Here is a 19,630-nt window from a genome sequence, read left to right as displayed (position 1 = left end):
TAAAAAATCACTTATAAAATTGGTCTTTTTAGGGCAAACTAGGCCATAATTTAAACAAAAAATCCTCTAAACCGCGAAATTAAATTCCGCGAAAATTTCTTCCCTTAAGGTGTTTCTATGACAAAATGTTGAAACGTCCAAAGAGAATCGTAGAAATCCTTAAGCTTGTTCATCAAAATTGTTCTTTTGTGATCACATCAGTTAGTTTTTAATTTGTCTAGATCCCGACTGACTGAGGACGATGGTAAATCAGCTCTTTTTTACCGTCCTCGATTTTGCAGGTTTTTAAATAAATACAAATACGACTGTTTTGATTTGCAAATTAGTAATAAATGTCAACTATAAAATAGCCAGAGAAACACACGATTACTCTATAACACCATGTGTATAACTGTCTTTTTGATGAGGTAAATGCTTTCCAACTGAATTTACCAAATATCATCATCGTGGGCTCTTTTCCCCCAAAAAAACCCAAATCACGAGTCATCATAAAAGGAAGTGATTGATTGTACAGCTCCCCCGGGGGGGGGCACTTAGGTTGTGAGCTGACAGGGGGTGCCGCCTGACTTTCGACCCTTGGTCGAAAATTTTGTGAATTTTATGATCCTTATTGGGACAAATTTGACCAATTTTGTCCAAATTTTGATCTTTCTGGGGGTAAAAAGTTGAAATTTTCCTATTTCTCTGACCCTAATGATTTTCCCGACCCTTAGCGAGACTTTCGAAATCCAAAAAGGTACCCTTAAGATCGGCATATACCGTACCCTCCATTTGTTTAAGTACCCTCCCCCGGGACGGCTCCTCAGAAGTCTTACTCTTTTGTTACAGGCATGTTGTCAAGAAGTTTGATGTATGACGTTGCTGGATCACCACGTAAAGGGAGCGTTAAAACACCTTCTTCAATACTTGGCTCAAGACCTAATGCAATTCCTAATGAAAAGGTTTGTGAAGAAATTGTCCAGAATGCATTGTAAATTGTATCCATTTCATGTATTGTAAGGGGAAACTTTTTGACAGAGGTTGATTTTAAGGTATTACCCAAATAAGTAAATGGAAGATCTGCCCAGTGTTTCGGGTAGTAATTTTCCAAAATAAGATCTAAACGATTTCTTGTGGGGTGTTTAAAAATGTTTGGATTTAGAGGCAATCCCCCTAGTATTATTTATGTGGCTTTTGATTCTCCCAAAAATTTCATATACATCAGAGAACAGTGCCTCGAAATACGAACTCTAAACCCTTGACAATAATTTATAACCGGTGATTTCTATCATATAGATTAGACTGAAATGCTTACAAACTCGTACAAAATAATTTGTGTAATTGAAAAATCTTCTTCTATAGTTTACCAATATAGAAGATCCTGTACGACGCCAATCTAAGACAGCATCAGTATACGGTTCAGTAGATCCCGAATCAACATCCAAACTTCGTGGTTTCATTTTGCTACCAGATGTTGTAGATTTTGGTGTCTTAACTGAAGGTTATTCTTACACACACCAAGTCACCATGAAAAATGTTGGAATTGATTCTTGTAGATATAAAATCAAACAACCACCCTTGTCTACTGGTTTAAAGATCATCTATCAGCCGGGACAGGTAATAGTAAATCTCGTACCTTCTCCAACTTCCTTTCTTACAACACTCGTAATTTCATCACTCCATACCACATATATTTTTTTAAACATAAAGTTTTTGTAATCTTTTTCTTTCCAGGTGGCGGCAGGAATGCAAGTGACATTTGATGTGGAAATCTTTGCTGTGGCAGTCGGTGTTGAAAGCGGCTCATGTGGAATCGGTCAAATTTCACACCACGTGGAGATTATCAGTGAAACTGATATCCTCTACCTTCCTGTTATAGCAAGTATCCTTTTCAATTCAATTACCAATAAATATGTTTCAATTTTTGCACCCTCAAAGGTCAGTTTGTTACCATTATAAATGGTAAAGGATTAGAAAAACGAACTTCTGGGAGAACAGCTTTGACCAATATCTTAACTATTTTTGCCCTAAAATGAACAAAAAAAATTAGAAACAAAACGCGAACACTAAAATATGCCCAAATTTTGTTAGAGTTTTCTCTACAGTGTGTAGTCTAGCAAGCTAGACGACTAATTTATACATAGTAGAAAGCAAAAAGTAATGAATGGAACAATTTTAGTCGTCTAGAAAACTTTGTGCACTAACTCCAAACAAAAGAAAAGTGTCAATATTGCAATTATAATTTTTTCCTGCTCAAAATAATTCTGGGGAAAAAAGAATATGTGTGGATTTGTGTATTGAAAGTTTTTCATTTGAGTTGATTTCGTTTTGAGAGTTTGTTGTTGCTTGATAAATTGTTTTCTCGCTACCAGTGGATACCCCTTAAAACCACATACCCCTTAAAACCCACAATGTTGCATTTTTGGCTTTCATAACTACCAGATTTAATTTTATGTGGTATGTTTCACTTTTTTACAACCTCTTATAAATGTTCTTTCATAAAATACCAAATTTTAAGGATTTTAAAGATGCTAAAGTATCTTAAAATTCGAAGTTATTCAAAATTTTATCAAAAATCCCCTCAAAAAATCAGGTTTTTTGGACCTAGAAATTACACAATTGAATTTAAGGTCATAAAACCTATACTTTTTAGATACCTATACTTATGGTAGGTATGAAAAAATCATTTTCATCTTCGTGAATAGACCCCAACGAAAATGACAGGCCCTTAAAATTCTACTTTAAAGCACTTTTATGGTGATGATCAATAAAATCTGAAAATCGACTTTCTCAAAACCTGGTCATGTTGCATACCAAAATGTCACAAATTTGATGGAGATTTAGAAAAACATTAGAACCATAGGTCAAAAATGAAGCGAATGAAAGGTTTTGGCCTTTCGTAGCGTTTTTCCGTTTTTAACGAAAAAACCACACACAATTGCATTATGGGCATGAAATCCTGAAAAATGAAAATATTGTTGTGGGAATGAATTTCTAGCAAGTCTTTGAACCATTGAATCACGAAGCAACACCAAATTTGTATCCATCAGCTTGAGTATCCCGTTAGCAAGGGTCGGACTTTGTGGTTTTTAGCCTTATTTTTGTAGGTTTTAAGGGGTATTTTGATTTTGACACATATTTTTGAGATCATTTAGGTACTAATGGTATATTCATAACATTAGTAACTTTACAGTGAATCAATGTTCAAAATTTGAGGTCAAAGGAACTTTTTTGTAAAAAGTTATTCGAGAAAAACCATTTTGTAGGTTTTAAGGGGTAAATAGCTAAAACTTCACTTTTTCACTTCCTCGTGAAAAACTGAAAACTGTTTTCTACAAAACATCACTGCTAGGGAAGACAATCATAGACAACGTACTTTCAACACAAAAAGTTTCAGCCTTACACTCCAACTAAACAATGAGATAGAGGGTACCACTTTTTATTGTGGGTTTTAAGGGGTATCCACTGGTACGCAAGTTTCTGCGTAGCTAGCCCCTGTATCTATAAGGCTGGAACACCGGATTCTTCCAGTCGTTTATACAAACTAAATCCCGTATTATTATTTGTGTTTATTATTAGTATTACATGCATTATAAACGACTCCAGTCTATACAGTGTGACGATCTAATTTGGAGACCCTTATTTTCTATTTCCACTCACGCGTGTACCCCTAGATAAAATCACTACCTATTGCTTATTTTTTGGTCAATTTCTGCTCGTTTTTCACAACTGGGCGATAGTAGGAAGTTACACACTTTTTTGTGAGAACAAGTAAATTTTGGCTTATCCTGGGCTGTTTTTAATTTCTTGAAATTTTAAGAATTGGGGCTTAACTGTTCTTACGATGTTCTTAATACGCTCAGTTTATTTACTTAAAATCTGCTAAAATCAGTACTTTTAAAGTAATTTCTGAAACCTGGGGCTTAGGCTTATTCACAGGAAAAAATGTTAAAAACCCAGGCCTGGGAACAGGGCATTTTCGGGGTGGGAAATGCCTGTTTTCGGGGGTGGGATTTGGGTTTGGAACATGAAACATGCCAAAGGCATTTCGCACCCCGAATTTTTTTAATTTGGAGTCGAAATTGCCCTGTTCCCAGGTCAAGGATATTAAAATTTCGGGGCCGAAAATGGCCTGTTTCCAGGCCTGTGTTTTCAACATTTCGGGGCTGAATTTGGCCTGTTCCCAAGGGCTAGATTTTCAAACTTTCGGGGTCGAAAATTGCTAGTTTTCAGGTCGGTGTTTTTAGTAGACAAAAAAATCACGGGTTGTGGAGCTGGTCATTTTCGGCCCCGAAATTAAAAAAAATCCGGGGTGGAAAATGCTTCATATTCCAAAGCCAAATCCCACCCCCGAAAATGGGCATTTCCCACCCCGAAAATGCCCTGTTCCCAGACCTGTACACGTTCCATTTTCCCCAGCCCCGAAAAAAGGCATTTCCCACCCCAAAAATGTACTGTTCCCAGACCTGTACATGTTCCTTTTTCCAAAGCCAAATCCCATCCCCGAAAAAAGGCATTTCCTACCCCGAAAATGCCCTGTTCCCAGACCTGTACGCGTTCCATTTTCCCCAGCCAAATCCCAGCCCCGAAAAAAGGCATTTCCCACCCCAAAAATGTACTGTTCCCAGACCTGTACATGTTCCTTTTTCCAAAGCCAAATCCCACCCCCTCAACATGGTCAAAATTACGTTAAGTTTCTCATCGGAAGCACATGAAAAAACGGATTTGACCTTTATCTTTTGGGGATAATTGCTTTTTCCTTGGGAACTATTTTACATATATTAAAATATTTTATACACTATTTATATCTTTTGTATGCAAATAAAAACTTAAAGATAAAATAGATATTTTAAAGATAAATATCTGAAATTGTTTATCTCATATTATTTAAAATCAATGAAATATTAACAAAAGCTTGAGATAAAGATATAATAAATATCTGTATATATTCTGGGCGACTTCAAGAGTTCTTTAGCTAGTGATTTCAATTTCATGTCAATCCTGAAATATATCCAGAAAGATTTGAAAATGTGTTTAACGTGGCAATACTTTTACTACTAGTAGTCCCTACCCTACCCCAACAGGGGTATCAAATTAAAAAACAAATACAAAAAGCGAATAAATTACTAGCTTTCAGTTTTTACACTGCTATGTTTGTTGCATTAAGCAGAATACTAATTAAAAAGACGTAACAAAATCTATGATAAAAAAATCTGTCACACAATCATGTCAATGTCATAAGGTACTTTCAATTTTTTGCGGTACTTTCAAAATTTCAGAATTTTTGGGCACTTTCTTTGCACTCGCTTATCCTTTTCTTGTCCTGGATCCAATCAAAACCTGCACGTAAAACATACCCCAAAATCAGTCACGTTTATAACATTATAACTCCGTCTTTGACGACTGGGAAGATTCAACGACAAAATTTTGAGAGTTAAAGTAAAGTTTATCCCTCAGCGCAGTCAGCGATGAATCCGATCTGACCGTTAGTGCCTCTTCAGCCATTTTTGAGATGAATAAAATGAATCATGAAATCTTTGTTATCTAAAGGGATGGGTGAAACCATGTTTGAATGAGCCTATATCTTGGATATCTCTCCTCATATCAAAACTGTTCAATGCGATCGAAAAAAATCTTTCTCAGCTGAATTCCATGATAGGGAATGTTTGTGAAGCTATTATAGTCATTGTTTGCACCAATATAAAGTTACTTCTGCAAGTTAGTAGTCTCCATCAACAGCTTTCGAAAGCAGCGAAATCGACGAAACTACTTGAGTGAAGTTTGTAAACAAAAAAGCAAGTTTCACACATTCATTATGTTAAAAAAGTATTGTCTTTTATTCCAATGTATGATAGAAGTCTATTCAAATACATTTGATGTTGGTTCCAAGTAGTATTCTTCTTCTTTCTTACCAAGAATCACCAAATCTACTCAAAAAGCACTGTTTTGCAGTGCTTCCCCAGCCAAAAATGTAAACAAAATGGCTTCCGCCTTGATTTTTGTCCCGACACGCACATCAACTGCAGCGCAGCGAGCGGCTCCAGAATTTAGCTAATGGAAAAACCACCCGAATGCCGAAAACGACTGTTTTACAGCCCCAAAACCCAGGCCTGGGATTTGGCCATTTTCGGACCCGACTTCAAAAAACCCAAGCCTTGGAAATGACCCGTATACAAGGGTGGGTTTTGGGTTTGCTTTTTAGACAATTTTCATTTTTTGAGCTATAAAAACGCAGGCCTGGGAATTTGCCAAATCCCAATGGAGTCCTCACTTTGAAAAACCCAGGCCTGGGATTTGGCCATTTTCGGACCCGACTTCAAAAAACCCAAGCCTTGGAAATGACCCGTATACAAGGGTGGGTTTTGGGTTTGCTTTTTAAACAATTTTCATTTTTTGAGCTATAAAAACGCAGGCCTGGGAAATTGCCAAATCCCAATCCAGTCCTCATTTTGAAAAAACCCAGGCCTGGGATTTGGCCATTTTCGGACCCGACTTCAAAAAACCCATGCCTTTGAAATGACCTGTATACAAGGGTGGGTTTTGGGTTTGCTTTTTAGACAATTTTCATTTTTTGAGCTATAAAAACACAGGCCTGGGAAATTGCCAAATCCCAATCCAGTCCTCATTTTAAAAAACCCAGGCCTGGGAAATGGTCAAATCCCAGGTGGGTTTTTCATCCGAAAATTTTTTCAGGTCTGTAAAATAGCTAAAAAGACACCCACATTTTTATTCAACTTATAGCAAAATGAAAATCCCAAGGCAAAAATTTTTTTGATGAAAACCCACCCCGAAAATGCCCTGTTCCCAGGCCTGGGTTTTTAACATTTTTTCCTGTGATTCTTAACTGGTATTAGCCAATTTTCAACTTCATGCTCTTATAAAATTGCTCTCATGAAAAAGATACATATATATTCTATGAATGTTCATTCTAGATTTTTGTTGTATTGTATTGTCTTTTTGTTTTGTGAGTTTTGTCTTTATTGTTTCCATTTTGAGTAGTTGAAGGTTTTATACTTCTTGACTATATATATATATGGTGAAGATCAGAGATCTGACCTCAAGGAGAGCAAGTGTTGAAAATACTAAATAAAATAAAGATGAAACATAAAAAGCGACTAATATTTTTATAATTATACGTGTTTTTCTATTTTTTCTATTTGTACTCCATTAAATGATGTATTGTTGACTATATATTTTGAGGCGTATTTTCGGTTCTGATGTTTTCTTTGTATTCCTTAACAAAAATATTTACCAGCAATCATAACACAAGATGAATTACAACACCCATCAGAAATGACGCCCCAGGGTGGGCCTTCCAAAGGCACCCTCATACTTGACAAACGCCCGTCGTCTCGTGAGATGTTACGCTCAAGAAAAGAGTAAAAAAGTGCGAGAGTATGCTTTCAGGTTATCTTGTTAGAAGATGAGATGTATGTACAGGTATTACTTATTTATTTTGTTCATAGTGACTAACCATAGCGCTCTTAATCTTCAGACCTATCAAGTGTACACCAACTTCGATTTTGTGAGGGCTCAATTTTATTTTCTGAAAATATTTGAAGATGCTGACGTCACTTTGTTAGCTATAAAACGGTGAGAAAAGTCGGAAGGGAGATAAGATTTTGGTGAAAAAAGACGCACAAATATAGACAAAAATCAACCACAGAACGAGTACATTGGGAGCTTGTTTGTTAAAGATTTAGAACGCCATGTGACTAACAATATATATTTTCAGCACTTACGAGCATCTTCCAATATTTTCTATAGAAATCACCGAATGCTATAGTGCTCTATCCATACATAAGTTATGGGGTGATTTACGTTGCTTGATTCCTCGTTAGAACAACATCAATAATATTCAATCAATGTGCCCAAAAATGATATACTGAAGTGGAATTTTTAAGTATGAGTGGGCGAGATTTCAAAAAAAAAATTTCTGACGACAATTCCCACTCAAAGCACTTTTAAAACGGTCCGTCAAAAAACTTCAAGACCGTTCACTTTAGAGATAACTACAGTATTTATTTAGAAGGGTGGAGTCCATCTTGAGGTCACAATTTGGCAATCTTTTTCACAAAAACAGAACGTGAAGATTAATATAATTACCTCCAGTGTTTATTTTTGGTCAAAACTTGTATAATAGCAAACTTTAGATTGTAAATATTTCAAATAATTTCGAATCTATTTTTTAACCAAACGTAAATAAAAGTTATTTTCTGACATCAATAAAAAATTTCTCCTATTCATAAATGATGCCAACCAGTCTTTTAATTACAGCATGCTTTAAAATATTGATTGCTCTCCTGATTGAAGGAAAGTATTGAGGGATGCTGGGTATGTGCATGCCGGACCTCTAAACCCTGACCCTGACCCTTAGAGAGGACTGATTTTTGCTGAAAAGGCGACCCTTAGAGAGACTTTTTTGAAAAGTTTTCTTCCACTTTTGAAAGAAGACCTACCCGTAGAGAGACATAGAAAGGTGAAAAAATCTACCCTTAAGGCATACACATACCCAGCACCCATTTTTGTGTTTTCCCCCCTAAAAATAGATGACATTGCAAAAGTTGGACCAAAATTGACAACGATGTTGACTATCGCTGTTCGATTACTTTGGAAAGGGTAAATTAAGGAGGAGACACCAAAAACACCAAACAATGAAAAATATGACATTTTAAATTTAATGCCTCTTATTTTGGAAAAAAGTTGATTTCTAAAAATCAATGTAGAAATGCCTTGGCATTATTGTGATGACCTCCTTCCATTTTTTTCGCTGCACATACCTTCAGTTAGTAAACCCACTACCCCCGGTCCTAAATCGATTTACATTCCAAAATCAGGACACAGTACATACGTGTTTTGTCGCTTCACTGATTGTGCGAAGCTTAATCCTTTGATGTATATATAATAAAGAAAGTTAACAGCTCAATGCTAGGTCACTATTAGGCTGCACCAATGAAGTATAATCCCGAAAGGCTAGAATTGAATCTCCTTGGTAGGATTTGAAGCCAACAAATCCTACCAAAGCTCCGCGGCCTTGAGCGGCTCGCCTGGTTTTTACACAAATGACGGATTAAAACTAAAATTTACGCTAAATTTCGAGAAAAATATCAATCGTAAACAAAGGAATTGCTAGATTCAATCTGTCGTCAAAAATACGGCGCATTTTTTAAGGCTTAACTTTTTCTTGCCTGAGAAAGGTTAGAGATTCTACTCTAGCCCTTCGGGCTTTAAACTTAATGGGCTGCACGTTATCCCCTCTGATATGTTTTGATACATGGGATTCGCTCTAATGTTTTGATAAAATAGGGGATGTGCTCTGATATGTTTTGATAGGGAATGCGCTCTGCATTGTTTTGATATAGGGGTTGCGCTCTGCATTGTTTTGATATAGGGGATGCGCTCTGCATTGTTTTGATAAAATAGGGGATGTGCTCTGAAATGTTTTGATATAGGGAATGCGCTCTGCATTGTTTTGATATAGGGGTTGCGCTCTGCATTGTTTTGATATAGGGGATGTGCTCTGATATGTTTTGACATAGAGGATGCGCTCTGATATATTTTGATATAGGGAATGCGCTCTGCATTGTTTTGATATAGGGGTTGCGCTCTGCATTGTTTTGATATAGGGGATGCGCTCTGATATGTTTTGCTATAGGGGATGCGCTCTGATGTTTAGATATAGGGGTGTCTGCAGCCTTGGTCACCGTATGATTGTGTATCCCGAGAAATCAAATTTTGAATAGGAGAGAAGTGAGTTATGAAAATCGGATCGTATTTCGGATAATCGTTTAGGATTCTCATCCTTCCAGAAGATATCATTTAGTGATTAATTACACTCTGCTAAAGGAAATCCAAAATTTTATTTTCTCTAGCGTGGGATGATTTATGGCTCACAGCAAAAATAATTTTTACAATACTCAAACATTTTTGAATGATGATATTATTGGCAGTTATTTCTAAAAACGCCCTCTCTAGACTCTCCAATATGTATTTCCAGTTACTACAGTAGAGTCTTCATAACTCGAACCTCTATAACTCGAATGTCTCCTTAACTGCGTTTCCCGAGTCTTCGAGTTATAGAGACTCCATACTCTGTATTATTATTTTCTTAAGTTTTAGACTTTTGTATTCGGGTCGATTCCAAATTATTCAAGTTTATAATGATTAAGAAACGGAAAATATCAAAAAATCAATGTCAAAATTTTCGTTACAAGATTCCTTTCAACTTGATCGAATTGTCCAAAATCTATATATTAACAGATCTTCAAGACGGTGCAAATAAACTGAAAATATATACGCGGAATTAAACAGTTTTTACAAAAATGCACCAGTAAGATAGATATGCTCTCCGATGCATCGGAATGGGTCCTACCCACGATGGAGCAGGAATCACAGCGCAAGCAGACATTGCAACCCTGCAGATGCGAGCTGCCGAGCTATGGCGTGAATGGGAGAACAGATGTTCTCGCAGGTGTATGAGTTGACCCGGGCGAAGGAGCATTCACTTGCCAAGTGAATTGTAGTGTCACGGTGAGTATGGAACTCGGGCCTCCTGGACAGAAGACAAACACGATAACCACTATATCACTACGCGCCTAGTAAGGGTATGGAAAAACTTCATCAAACTTCGACAAAATTGCCAGGAATTTTCGTGCTTCAAGTCAAAGTTGTGTATTCTACAGACCAGTACGTTTTTACTCAGGGAAACCCAAGGAGAGAATTACCGTGACGCTTGCTAAACAATCTCCTTGTCAAAACATAAAAAGATAAGAAGAAGTATTATTACTTATCCGTGGGTTGGTCCGGAACAACGGAAATCGGAAATTACCATATTTCCTTACCTATGACGACAAAAGATGAATTGATTATGCACTAATTTAATTAATAACCTTTCTTTCCAATGCTAATTAAGACCTTATTGTTGATACAGTATAATTAGCAAGACCTAGGATGTATTTGAAGCAGTCACGTGGTTTCAAGATGTCCTTATTTGGTAGCATTTTTGTTTTTGTTTATGTTATTGTTAAGCTTCCGCGTTGGCCATGGTCATGACCATGGTCTCACGGAATCGTCGAGATAGTATCATACCCAAGTTGACTTTTCGTTGTATTTTTTTTACTTACAATAACAAATTACAGCAATGACAATCTGGTTTTGAGTGCTTACTTATTCTATATTTTGAATTTTCAAAAACAAATTTTCAATTTTTCCAGCCTGGCGGGATAAAGGTGAGGGATAAAAACTCATATTGAAATCCCGATGGGGATAAAAATTCTACTTTTCTAAGGTTAAAAAAATCCAGTGGGGATGGGTTTGGAGTACAATCTTTTTAAAACATTGAGGATGAAATCAAAGTCAATTTCCCAATTGGGCTGAAATTTCATGATACAGGGGTGTTACAGTATAGCCTGCAGCATCTTTATTCTACTATCCATTGACACGCGGGTTGATTATTTAACGCGATTTTCATTAATGCCTGGGAAAATTTCTCTACGGAGTTCCGCATTACTCTAAAGCCGGCAAACTGGATTATATGTGTTATGAGATTTAAGTTGTCATTCATATGATTTTTGGAACCCATAGTACCACTCTGATTATCTTGCGGTTTTTTATATAGATCGAAAACAAGCAATTTAATTTTGATTGAAGAAAAAACTAATTTTAGAGTTTCTATTGGAGTTATTTTTAAACCAAAAGTGGGATTTGACTTTCGGATGTAGTTTTTGCTCAAAGAAACTATGAAATTTTCTGCCAAATCTTAGTTATAGTTCTTCTATCTTCAGTCCAGTACATACTTCCGATATAAACTCAATAAATTTATTGGCTCGCGATCGCCTAGAATTACAATCAACTTTATTGAAATTCCTTAGTTTCTTCTTTTATGACTTATTAATTTCCCTCGATTTTTGTCTTAACGCCCCGCATTTTGACAGAGATTCGGGTTTTATATTGCCGTAATGAAAGTCGTTGATTTTAAATCACTTTTCCCCTTACAGTTTTGCCTGTAACATCAATCTTTGGGCCATAGAAACTTTTGTCGGGCCTGATTCATGAACGCCTTTTAAATAAATTGTTCTTTTGAATGAGCCAAATTTTACTTTGGGAATTGTTGTCATGTTGGCATGACCCCGTACTACCGAGTTTATGTATTTGCACTTTGAGGACGGTAGAGTGACTGAAACGATTTGGAAAAACCCGCAATTCCGCCCCGCAAGATCGAGGACGGTAAAAGTGCTGATTTACCGTCGTCCTCAGCTGGTCAGGATCTACTCAAATTAGAACCTTACCGTCTCCGTCGCTGAAAAACACACATACATAAACTCGCTACTATCTCACACAAAGGGACACCTTTCTCATCTAATGGGGTATTCGTCTTAAAATTTATTCATTATATCCCAAGAACTAAAAAAACAACACTTTTTTACTGGGACAGGGGCGGTTTTTTTTGTGTAGTAGCAAGATTCTCATTTACCGATTGAAATTCTGTTTGACATAGTTATTTTTCGCCATTTTTGTCGCTAAATCCTAAAAATATATTTCAAAACAGACGAAAGGGTGATTGAAATATACAAGTGTTATTTTTGTTTTAGAAAGTCCAGTAGGTTATAGTACTGAACAAGCCCATATGTAACATTATTATATAACGATGGAGCACAGACCCTAATATTGGTGTCTTCGTAAATTTACACACTTCTATCTATAACACGTGAATCATTTTCTAAGTGTTTCCCAACAAAATAAAGTACCATTTAATGTTCTATCTAGTAGTTACATTCACGTCTCCTTTGCTATTTTTCAGAATCTCAGAATCTAACACCTTTATTTTACCCACATCATATTCAAAAATATTTTCGCGATGAATTTTCACATACCAGCTTGTAGGAAACCATGCGGTTTCAAATTCATCGAAAGAGAAATTAACGATAATGACCAATTAACTTGACATCGTTTAACGTAAACAAATAAACCATTATCATCCAATCATTTTCCCAGCTAACCCCTGGTATTTCTATTAGTTCAAATTGTGTATAAAAATTGGCCATTCGTGATGTATCATGACTGCTTATATTTATAAGAATCTGAAAATTTTTTCAGAATTCAAAGAATTTTCTTCAATGCTTCGACCCTGGATAAATAATTAACCATTCAGATCTCCACATCTGACACATCTGACTTAGTCTCGGAGAATTTCTTGCTTCATTACTCTTAAAAAATCAAACCAACCTTCGAAGAACTAGAAATTCAAAACAATACATAGGTTGAATTACTATCGGAAAGCTTCTGTAATTCTAAATGGCCCAGGGGCAAACTCCATAAGCACAGTTCTAATAATGAAATTAAAAAGATTTTGTTGTTGTTTTTCAAAACATTTGCGGGTCTGAGTATTTGCAGAAAAACAATATGAAAATTTTCCTTCTCGAGGATGGTAATTAAGATTTTAATTAGCCATTATTCAAGAACCCAGCATTTCGATAGCGAAAGTCATTATAGGGGAGACGCCTACTCGCTTGAAGGAACCATGCTTTAAACGCGAGCTCGAAAAAGGAGGAAACCAAAAACTTTTTAATAGGGCAGATTTTATTTTGGACATTTTTAATGTTTTTTGGTTGCCAAGTGGACGTTCTGTGGCGCCATCGGGCTGGAATCTCGGAAAGCTCCAAATTTTCTAAAGAGAGGTGTGTGGGTTTAAAGTTCCTTTAAAAATGGAGAGCTGGTGAAAATTACCTCCGTCTCCCTAGAACTAGTTTAGGTATAAACTTATTTCTTTTTTTTATGATTGGCCAACAAAAATCATAAAGAAAGAAATAAGTTTATACCTAAACTACCCTAGAACCTCGTGATAAGTAAATAACACGTTTTTTTACAAGAGCACACTTTATAAGAACATAAGGCTTCGATGGCCAAAATGTTAAGAACATTTTTTAAGCCTTTGGGGACTCTAAAACACCCGATTTCTTAGGAAAATGGACAAAAATATCAACAAAATGCAAAAAATGGTGAAAATAAGAACATGTTAAGAACATTTTTAGGCTTCAAAAAATTTAAATGTTATTAAAAAAACGTGTATTTTATTTATTAATTTTGATATGATACTTGTGATTGTCTACCTGTCTATCTGTCTGTCTGTCTGTCTATCTTTTTATTTATTTTGTTTAATATAGTGGAATAGAGGAGACAATTTTGCATTGTAATATATCTTTGAACCAATTGAAACAAGACATTCAAAATTTCCCGAGTTTCAAATTACCATTGATGTCAAGAATTGTGAACCGATTGCTGAGTAATCTTCCTGTTGTTGAAGTTTCTGTACCATTTGACTATTTACTGATAATATGACGTAACGACGTTTTATTTTCTCATTTTCTAAAAGTGATAAATCAATACATCAATATTATTCAGGAACTCAAACTGGCTTTAACTTCGGCTCTGAAAATGACGACCTCGTTGGTTTACTTTTTTTATATTAAGTGATTTTGCGACCATGTCAGATTTTTTCAGTGTGTGAAGAAACCCTGACCGGGGGGGAGGCAGTCAAGCAAATTGACCGACGGGTATGTGCGGCGGTTAAGGGTATGTTTTTCAAAATATCAGAAATGCACTGTAAGGGTGGACTTTTGATAAATGCACTGTATGGGTGGAAATTTCAGCAAATCTATGAAAAATTTGGGAAAAATTGCAAATTTTCGCTCGGAAATCTTGATTTTTTTGCTCTAAAAGACTTTAAAATTTGAAAAAATGCACTGTAAGGGTATGAATTTCACCGATTCTTTTCTGCACTGTAAGGGTGCGATTCTAAAAGCCATTTTTTTCGCTGGACATACCGTCAGTTGGTAAACCTACTGCCCCCCCCGGAACCCTGACCAGCGGTACTTCTCTCCTTACCCTATAAATGACTGAGATGTCCAGGTATTTTTAAAGCCATTTGCTAAAATGAATACAAGCTATACAGTGTACAAGAAAAAAACAAAAGTTGAATTACGATATTATTTTAAGTTTCATCTTTATTGAATCGTCACCAGGAAGCTCTGGTCCTGATCATCAAGCACTCTTTGATGGATTCATCTATCACTTATTAATACAAGTTATACAAATTTTTTGAAGTCTTTGGATGTTCTTAACTTTGAGTTTAAGCCTATCTTCACCTGTTCAAATTTTCACCATTTTGTGAGTATTTTTATCCTAACTAATGACAACTATGTCTTCCTAACTAATGGTGTGTCTGCAAAGCCTTAAGATGTTCTTAATATGTTTCTGATATATTGGCTATCGTCAGTGTTTTAGATCTTTGTTTACAAGCGATGCTGATTTACATAATTTTTCCTAAAAAAAGTCTTTTAATTGCGCCAAAAAGAGGTCATAAAAATCTAACGGTGCCATTAGCAATTAACTGATTTCTTACATGGAAAGGGAAAGTTCTTGTTACAGACCACACCTCCGATTTTAAACGAGTACGCGCTTTTTCTTTATTTTTCTTTATAAAAATATACTTTATAAGAATATTCATGATGAAATTGGCCAAAAAACAAAGAATATGGTAATTTAACCCAGCTTTCACATGAATGCCAATTTTTTTTATTCCATGCTAGATTTAGGCTGGGTTTTGATCCTACCCTAAGAACACCGCTCGGGAATACCGTATGAATATTTCAGGATAATTTTTTCCAAAAATTTTAGAATACATCCATAATAGTGAAATGCAAAAACACCACACCTAGGATTTTTATCTAATTATTTGTCATTATTGCGGTTTATTTTTTTTTATGTCATCCGATGTGGCTATTTGTTACTTCAAGAGTTATTTTACTTTGTTTAGTTTGATAATAATACAACCCTGTGTACATGTTTTCTTTGAAACATTTAAGCTGCTAATATTGCTAAGTTCCCTAAGGCGTGGCTTTTTTAACCGATATTTTCTCTGAAGAGTCGCTATTAGTGCTACGAGTGCATGATATTTGCTTCTAAAACTTTATCAAAATTACAAATTTTGATTTAGAGCTGTCCTCCTTAACATAAAAAAAGTTTGGAAAATTATTTTTTTTAAGCGTGACCAATGCAGGAATATAAACTATGATTGGTTGTCGCTTGTCTTTGAAACTAAAACGTGGTTGCAGCGTGACGAACAGAGTCTTGAAATCGTGTGCAATTGGTAGACCAATCCAAAAGTTAACTTTTCACCTTAGGATTTCAATTTCCTACCTAGGGATTTTTCCCAATCATCTTTGGCAGTAAGGCTAATTTATTCAAAAAAGCGCTAATTTGTTCAAAAGAGCGAAATTTAGCCTGATTTTGCTTGTGATTTTAAGAAAAAATGGGGTATTCATAAATTTTAATCGCATGTTTTGATTGGAAGCGTTGTGAAAAACCACAACGTTGCAGAATTTTTCAGCGCTGTCATTCTAAACTATCATAGCCTTCATGTAATCCTAAATGATCATTTATCAATATCTGCAAAAATTGTTCATATTATAATCGCTCGTTCGCTCATTGCAGCGATCTATTCCTAGGAATAAAGAACTAATCTTATCAGAGTAGACAACTTTCGAGTTCCTTTCGGATTTACGAAGACGTTTCGAGGAAACATATAATCGGATGTTCGAAATGTCTTTCTCGTGAGATTGATAAGGTTTTCTTGCACGGAAAGGGAAGTCAAGATAAAATGTTTCAAAAACAGATTTTTATCCGTAAGAAATTGTTTAAGTTGGCAATTGAAAGATGTGACTCATTTTGTTTATTTCTCCTGTTTGTTGCCACTGTAATTACTGTACAAACCTTGTTCCCAGGTCTCTATTACGTACACGTAGACTACAACTTTTGAAATAATATTTGGCACAAATTGATATTTTCACAGTTTTTGACCCAGGAACCCCACCCCTAAAGTATCAATGTTGTTTATGTCAAATTTCTTCAAATCCAACATTGATATTGGGGAGGGAGGGGTCAAATACACTTTATTTAAAAGCTGTTGAAATTATATGTTGACAAACTTTATAGGTTTGATTGAAATTCAAATACTAACCCTGACTAAGACGAGATTATATTCGATCAATTTTGCGGCCTGAACTACAAGATATCCCCTTTTCTGGCGAACGTCTCAATACAATGTCTTTTATGTTTTTTAACCCTGAAATCAAACCCAGTCTCTTTTTCGTGAAGTTTTGTTGCAGGTGTTAATTGGTGTATTGTGTATTCTGCGAACCAACCACCATAATTTTATCAAGGACATGAAACTTAAAAGGACTATTTCCAAGGTTGGTTAAGTCTCCAGTAATGTTTAGCTTAAACGAAAATGTAGTCAAAGCAATTTCCTTTTCGAACCTCCTCCAGCGCAATAAAAAGTTTTGTTTTTCTAGAAAATGATTTGTTCGTTTCATAATTCAAATTATCTTTGTAATAAACGATCAAACCTGTCCAAATTCACGTTTTTGAGCCAAGTAATTTTCTTCATTATAAATGCAATATTCCAGGCAAAATTGGTAGATAAACTCCACACTTAACTTTGAAGGTACCTCTAAAAATAAAGAAATACCTCATATGACATGGAGAGAAAATTTTTGAAAATAAAGTAATAAACCTGATCGCCTTAGCCTTTTATCGTAAAATCTGGGTATACATCATGTTGCTGATAAGATTATAGTTGACGCTCTCTAATTGACGTTCTATACTTCGAAAGGCTCTCTTATTCGATGAAATTTGAAGTCCCCGTCAACAAAAAACTCTCATAAACGACGCTCCCTTATTCGATAAGCTCTCTTATTCGATGAAAATCCAATTCCCCTTGAGAGCGTCAACTAAAATTTGAACGGTTTTATGGTTTCAAAACTTGAGTTATTAGCAAAAGAGCGCCAGGCTGATTGAGAACACACCCTTGCTGTTAAGAATAGGGTCAAATGCCATTTATATGCACTACTATGATGTTGGAGTTTCTTCTATTAATTTGATTTTAGTACCTTTGGGGTATCCTCCATACAATCACTGGCCCTTCAAAAAAAGTTGCTATAATTTGGAGGGCCTGAAAATATTTTTATGGGCCCCATTCCGATTAAAAAAGAATTCATAGATAATTTGCTGGAGTTTTTCTTGGCAAAGATCTGAGGGGACTATAAACTGTTTTAATTAAGATCAGTTGGCTGATATTCTATTTGTTTCACTCCAAGAATTCCTAGCAACGTATTTATGGAAACAATTTTAAATTCGTTAATTGCAGTTCTCATTTTACCAATTAAAATTTTTCATGTACAAAAATTAAAAGTTAAATTAGGAAGGAAATCAAGAGATTTGTAATTGAAATTGGCCTCGAAATGGTATTTTAAAGTATCCACTTGTCACATTTACATATTTGCTGTGTTTAATTAATGAATTGATTTGTTATCGTTATTATAGATACCTTTTACCTTACCTTAAAAGAACTCGAAGGTAACGGGGTATTGATTTAAATTTCAAAAGATCATTCGAGCGGAGTGTTGATGCTTTTTTGGTTCAACACAAAAAGTTTCAGCCTGAAATTCCGCCTAAATTTTCAGATAGAGGGTACCTCTATTTTTTTAGGTTTTAATGGGGTATTAATTTAAAACCGCCGTCAAAATTAATATCTTTTGATGCATTTTAAGGTTTTAATCAAAACTTTTTCACCGGAAAACCTTCTCTACTAATTAAAATAAATTAGCGTGGGTTAAGATGATCTCGCAACCTCGTTAAAAATTTTCATGATGCACATTATAAATTTTTTTGCTAATTTTCTTTTCATCAAAATGAACTTATTTATGGTAGAGATTCTGAAACTAAAGGTAATATGTTCTTCATCTGTCACAGACCCGCCAGGACCTCCGCCCCAGTGATAGATTTGGGCTAAAATTTCGTTCCCGGTAGGAAAATACCTTACAATTTCAGGCCCACTCGAAATCAAACTGACTTTTTTCATTGCCATTTAAAATTCAATGGGAAAAAAATTGCATTCCAAAAAAATCTCAAATGGATTTTTTAACCCGGGAACAATAGAATTTCTTACCAAGGGTCGGCGGCACACCCCGTCAGCTTGCAGCCTCAGTACCCCCCCCCCGGGGGGAAAGGGGTGTTTTTTGACGTATCATGCAAAATATCCTCTACTTTTCTGATGGTATTATAATTCTCTATGACTTCAAAAATCTTTCGTGCCGATAAAGTCCTTTAAAAAATTTTACTTGACCTATAAATAACATTTTATTGCTATTTTTATCAAATTGCAAAATTGCAAATTGAAATCGATCAATATGACCTTGAAAGAAGGAAAGTTTTGAACAGAACAGTGCATTTTATGTTAGCTGCTAAAGTGATGCTAATAAAGCATGACCCAGATATAAAAAAGCTTTTTATAGGTATCTGGCGTATTCTAAGGATTTCTCATAGGTGTTCTTATCTTTCATTCAACCTGCAGTTTTCTAGAGTTCTGCAATTCTATCATTTGCTTACTTACTTACACAAACTATTTAAGAACACAAGACTTCGATGGCCAAAATATTTAGAACAAGTTAAGAAAATTTTAAGGCTTTGTGAACGCTAAAACACCAGATTTCTAAAAGGACACTGCTGACATAATGGTGAAAATAAGAACATATTAAGAATACCTCTAGGCTTTAAGCTCAAAACGTTAAGAACATCCAAAGGCTTCTGAAAT

General features: G+C 35.4%; 1 protein-coding gene across 1 annotated transcript in view; it reads left to right on the top strand.

Annotated features, from left to right (window-relative positions):
- The window catches only part of LOC136809210 (sperm-associated antigen 17-like), a 31,903-nt gene extending 23,704 nt beyond the window's left edge, over window positions 1–8,199 (top strand). The window contains exons 29-32 of the mRNA XM_067065726.1: window positions 829–941; window positions 1,342–1,596; window positions 1,714–1,861; window positions 7,235–8,199. Coding sequence (XP_066921827.1) covers window positions 829–941; window positions 1,342–1,596; window positions 1,714–1,861; window positions 7,235–7,362 — 644 coding nt within the window. The 3' untranslated portion in view covers window positions 7,363–8,199. The remainder of the gene's footprint in view (window positions 1–828; window positions 942–1,341; window positions 1,597–1,713; window positions 1,862–7,234) is intronic.
- Window positions 8,200–19,630: the final 11,431 nt, after the last annotated feature.

The sequence above is a fragment of the Clytia hemisphaerica genome, unplaced genomic scaffold (genome assembly GCF_902728285.1).
Source record: "Clytia hemisphaerica strain Z4C2 unplaced genomic scaffold, Clytia hemisphaerica genome assembly, whole genome shotgun sequence".
Classification (NCBI taxonomy): Eukaryota; Metazoa; Cnidaria; class Hydrozoa; order Leptothecata; family Clytiidae; genus Clytia; species Clytia hemisphaerica.
This window is presented reverse-complemented; position numbering and strand designations above follow the sequence as displayed.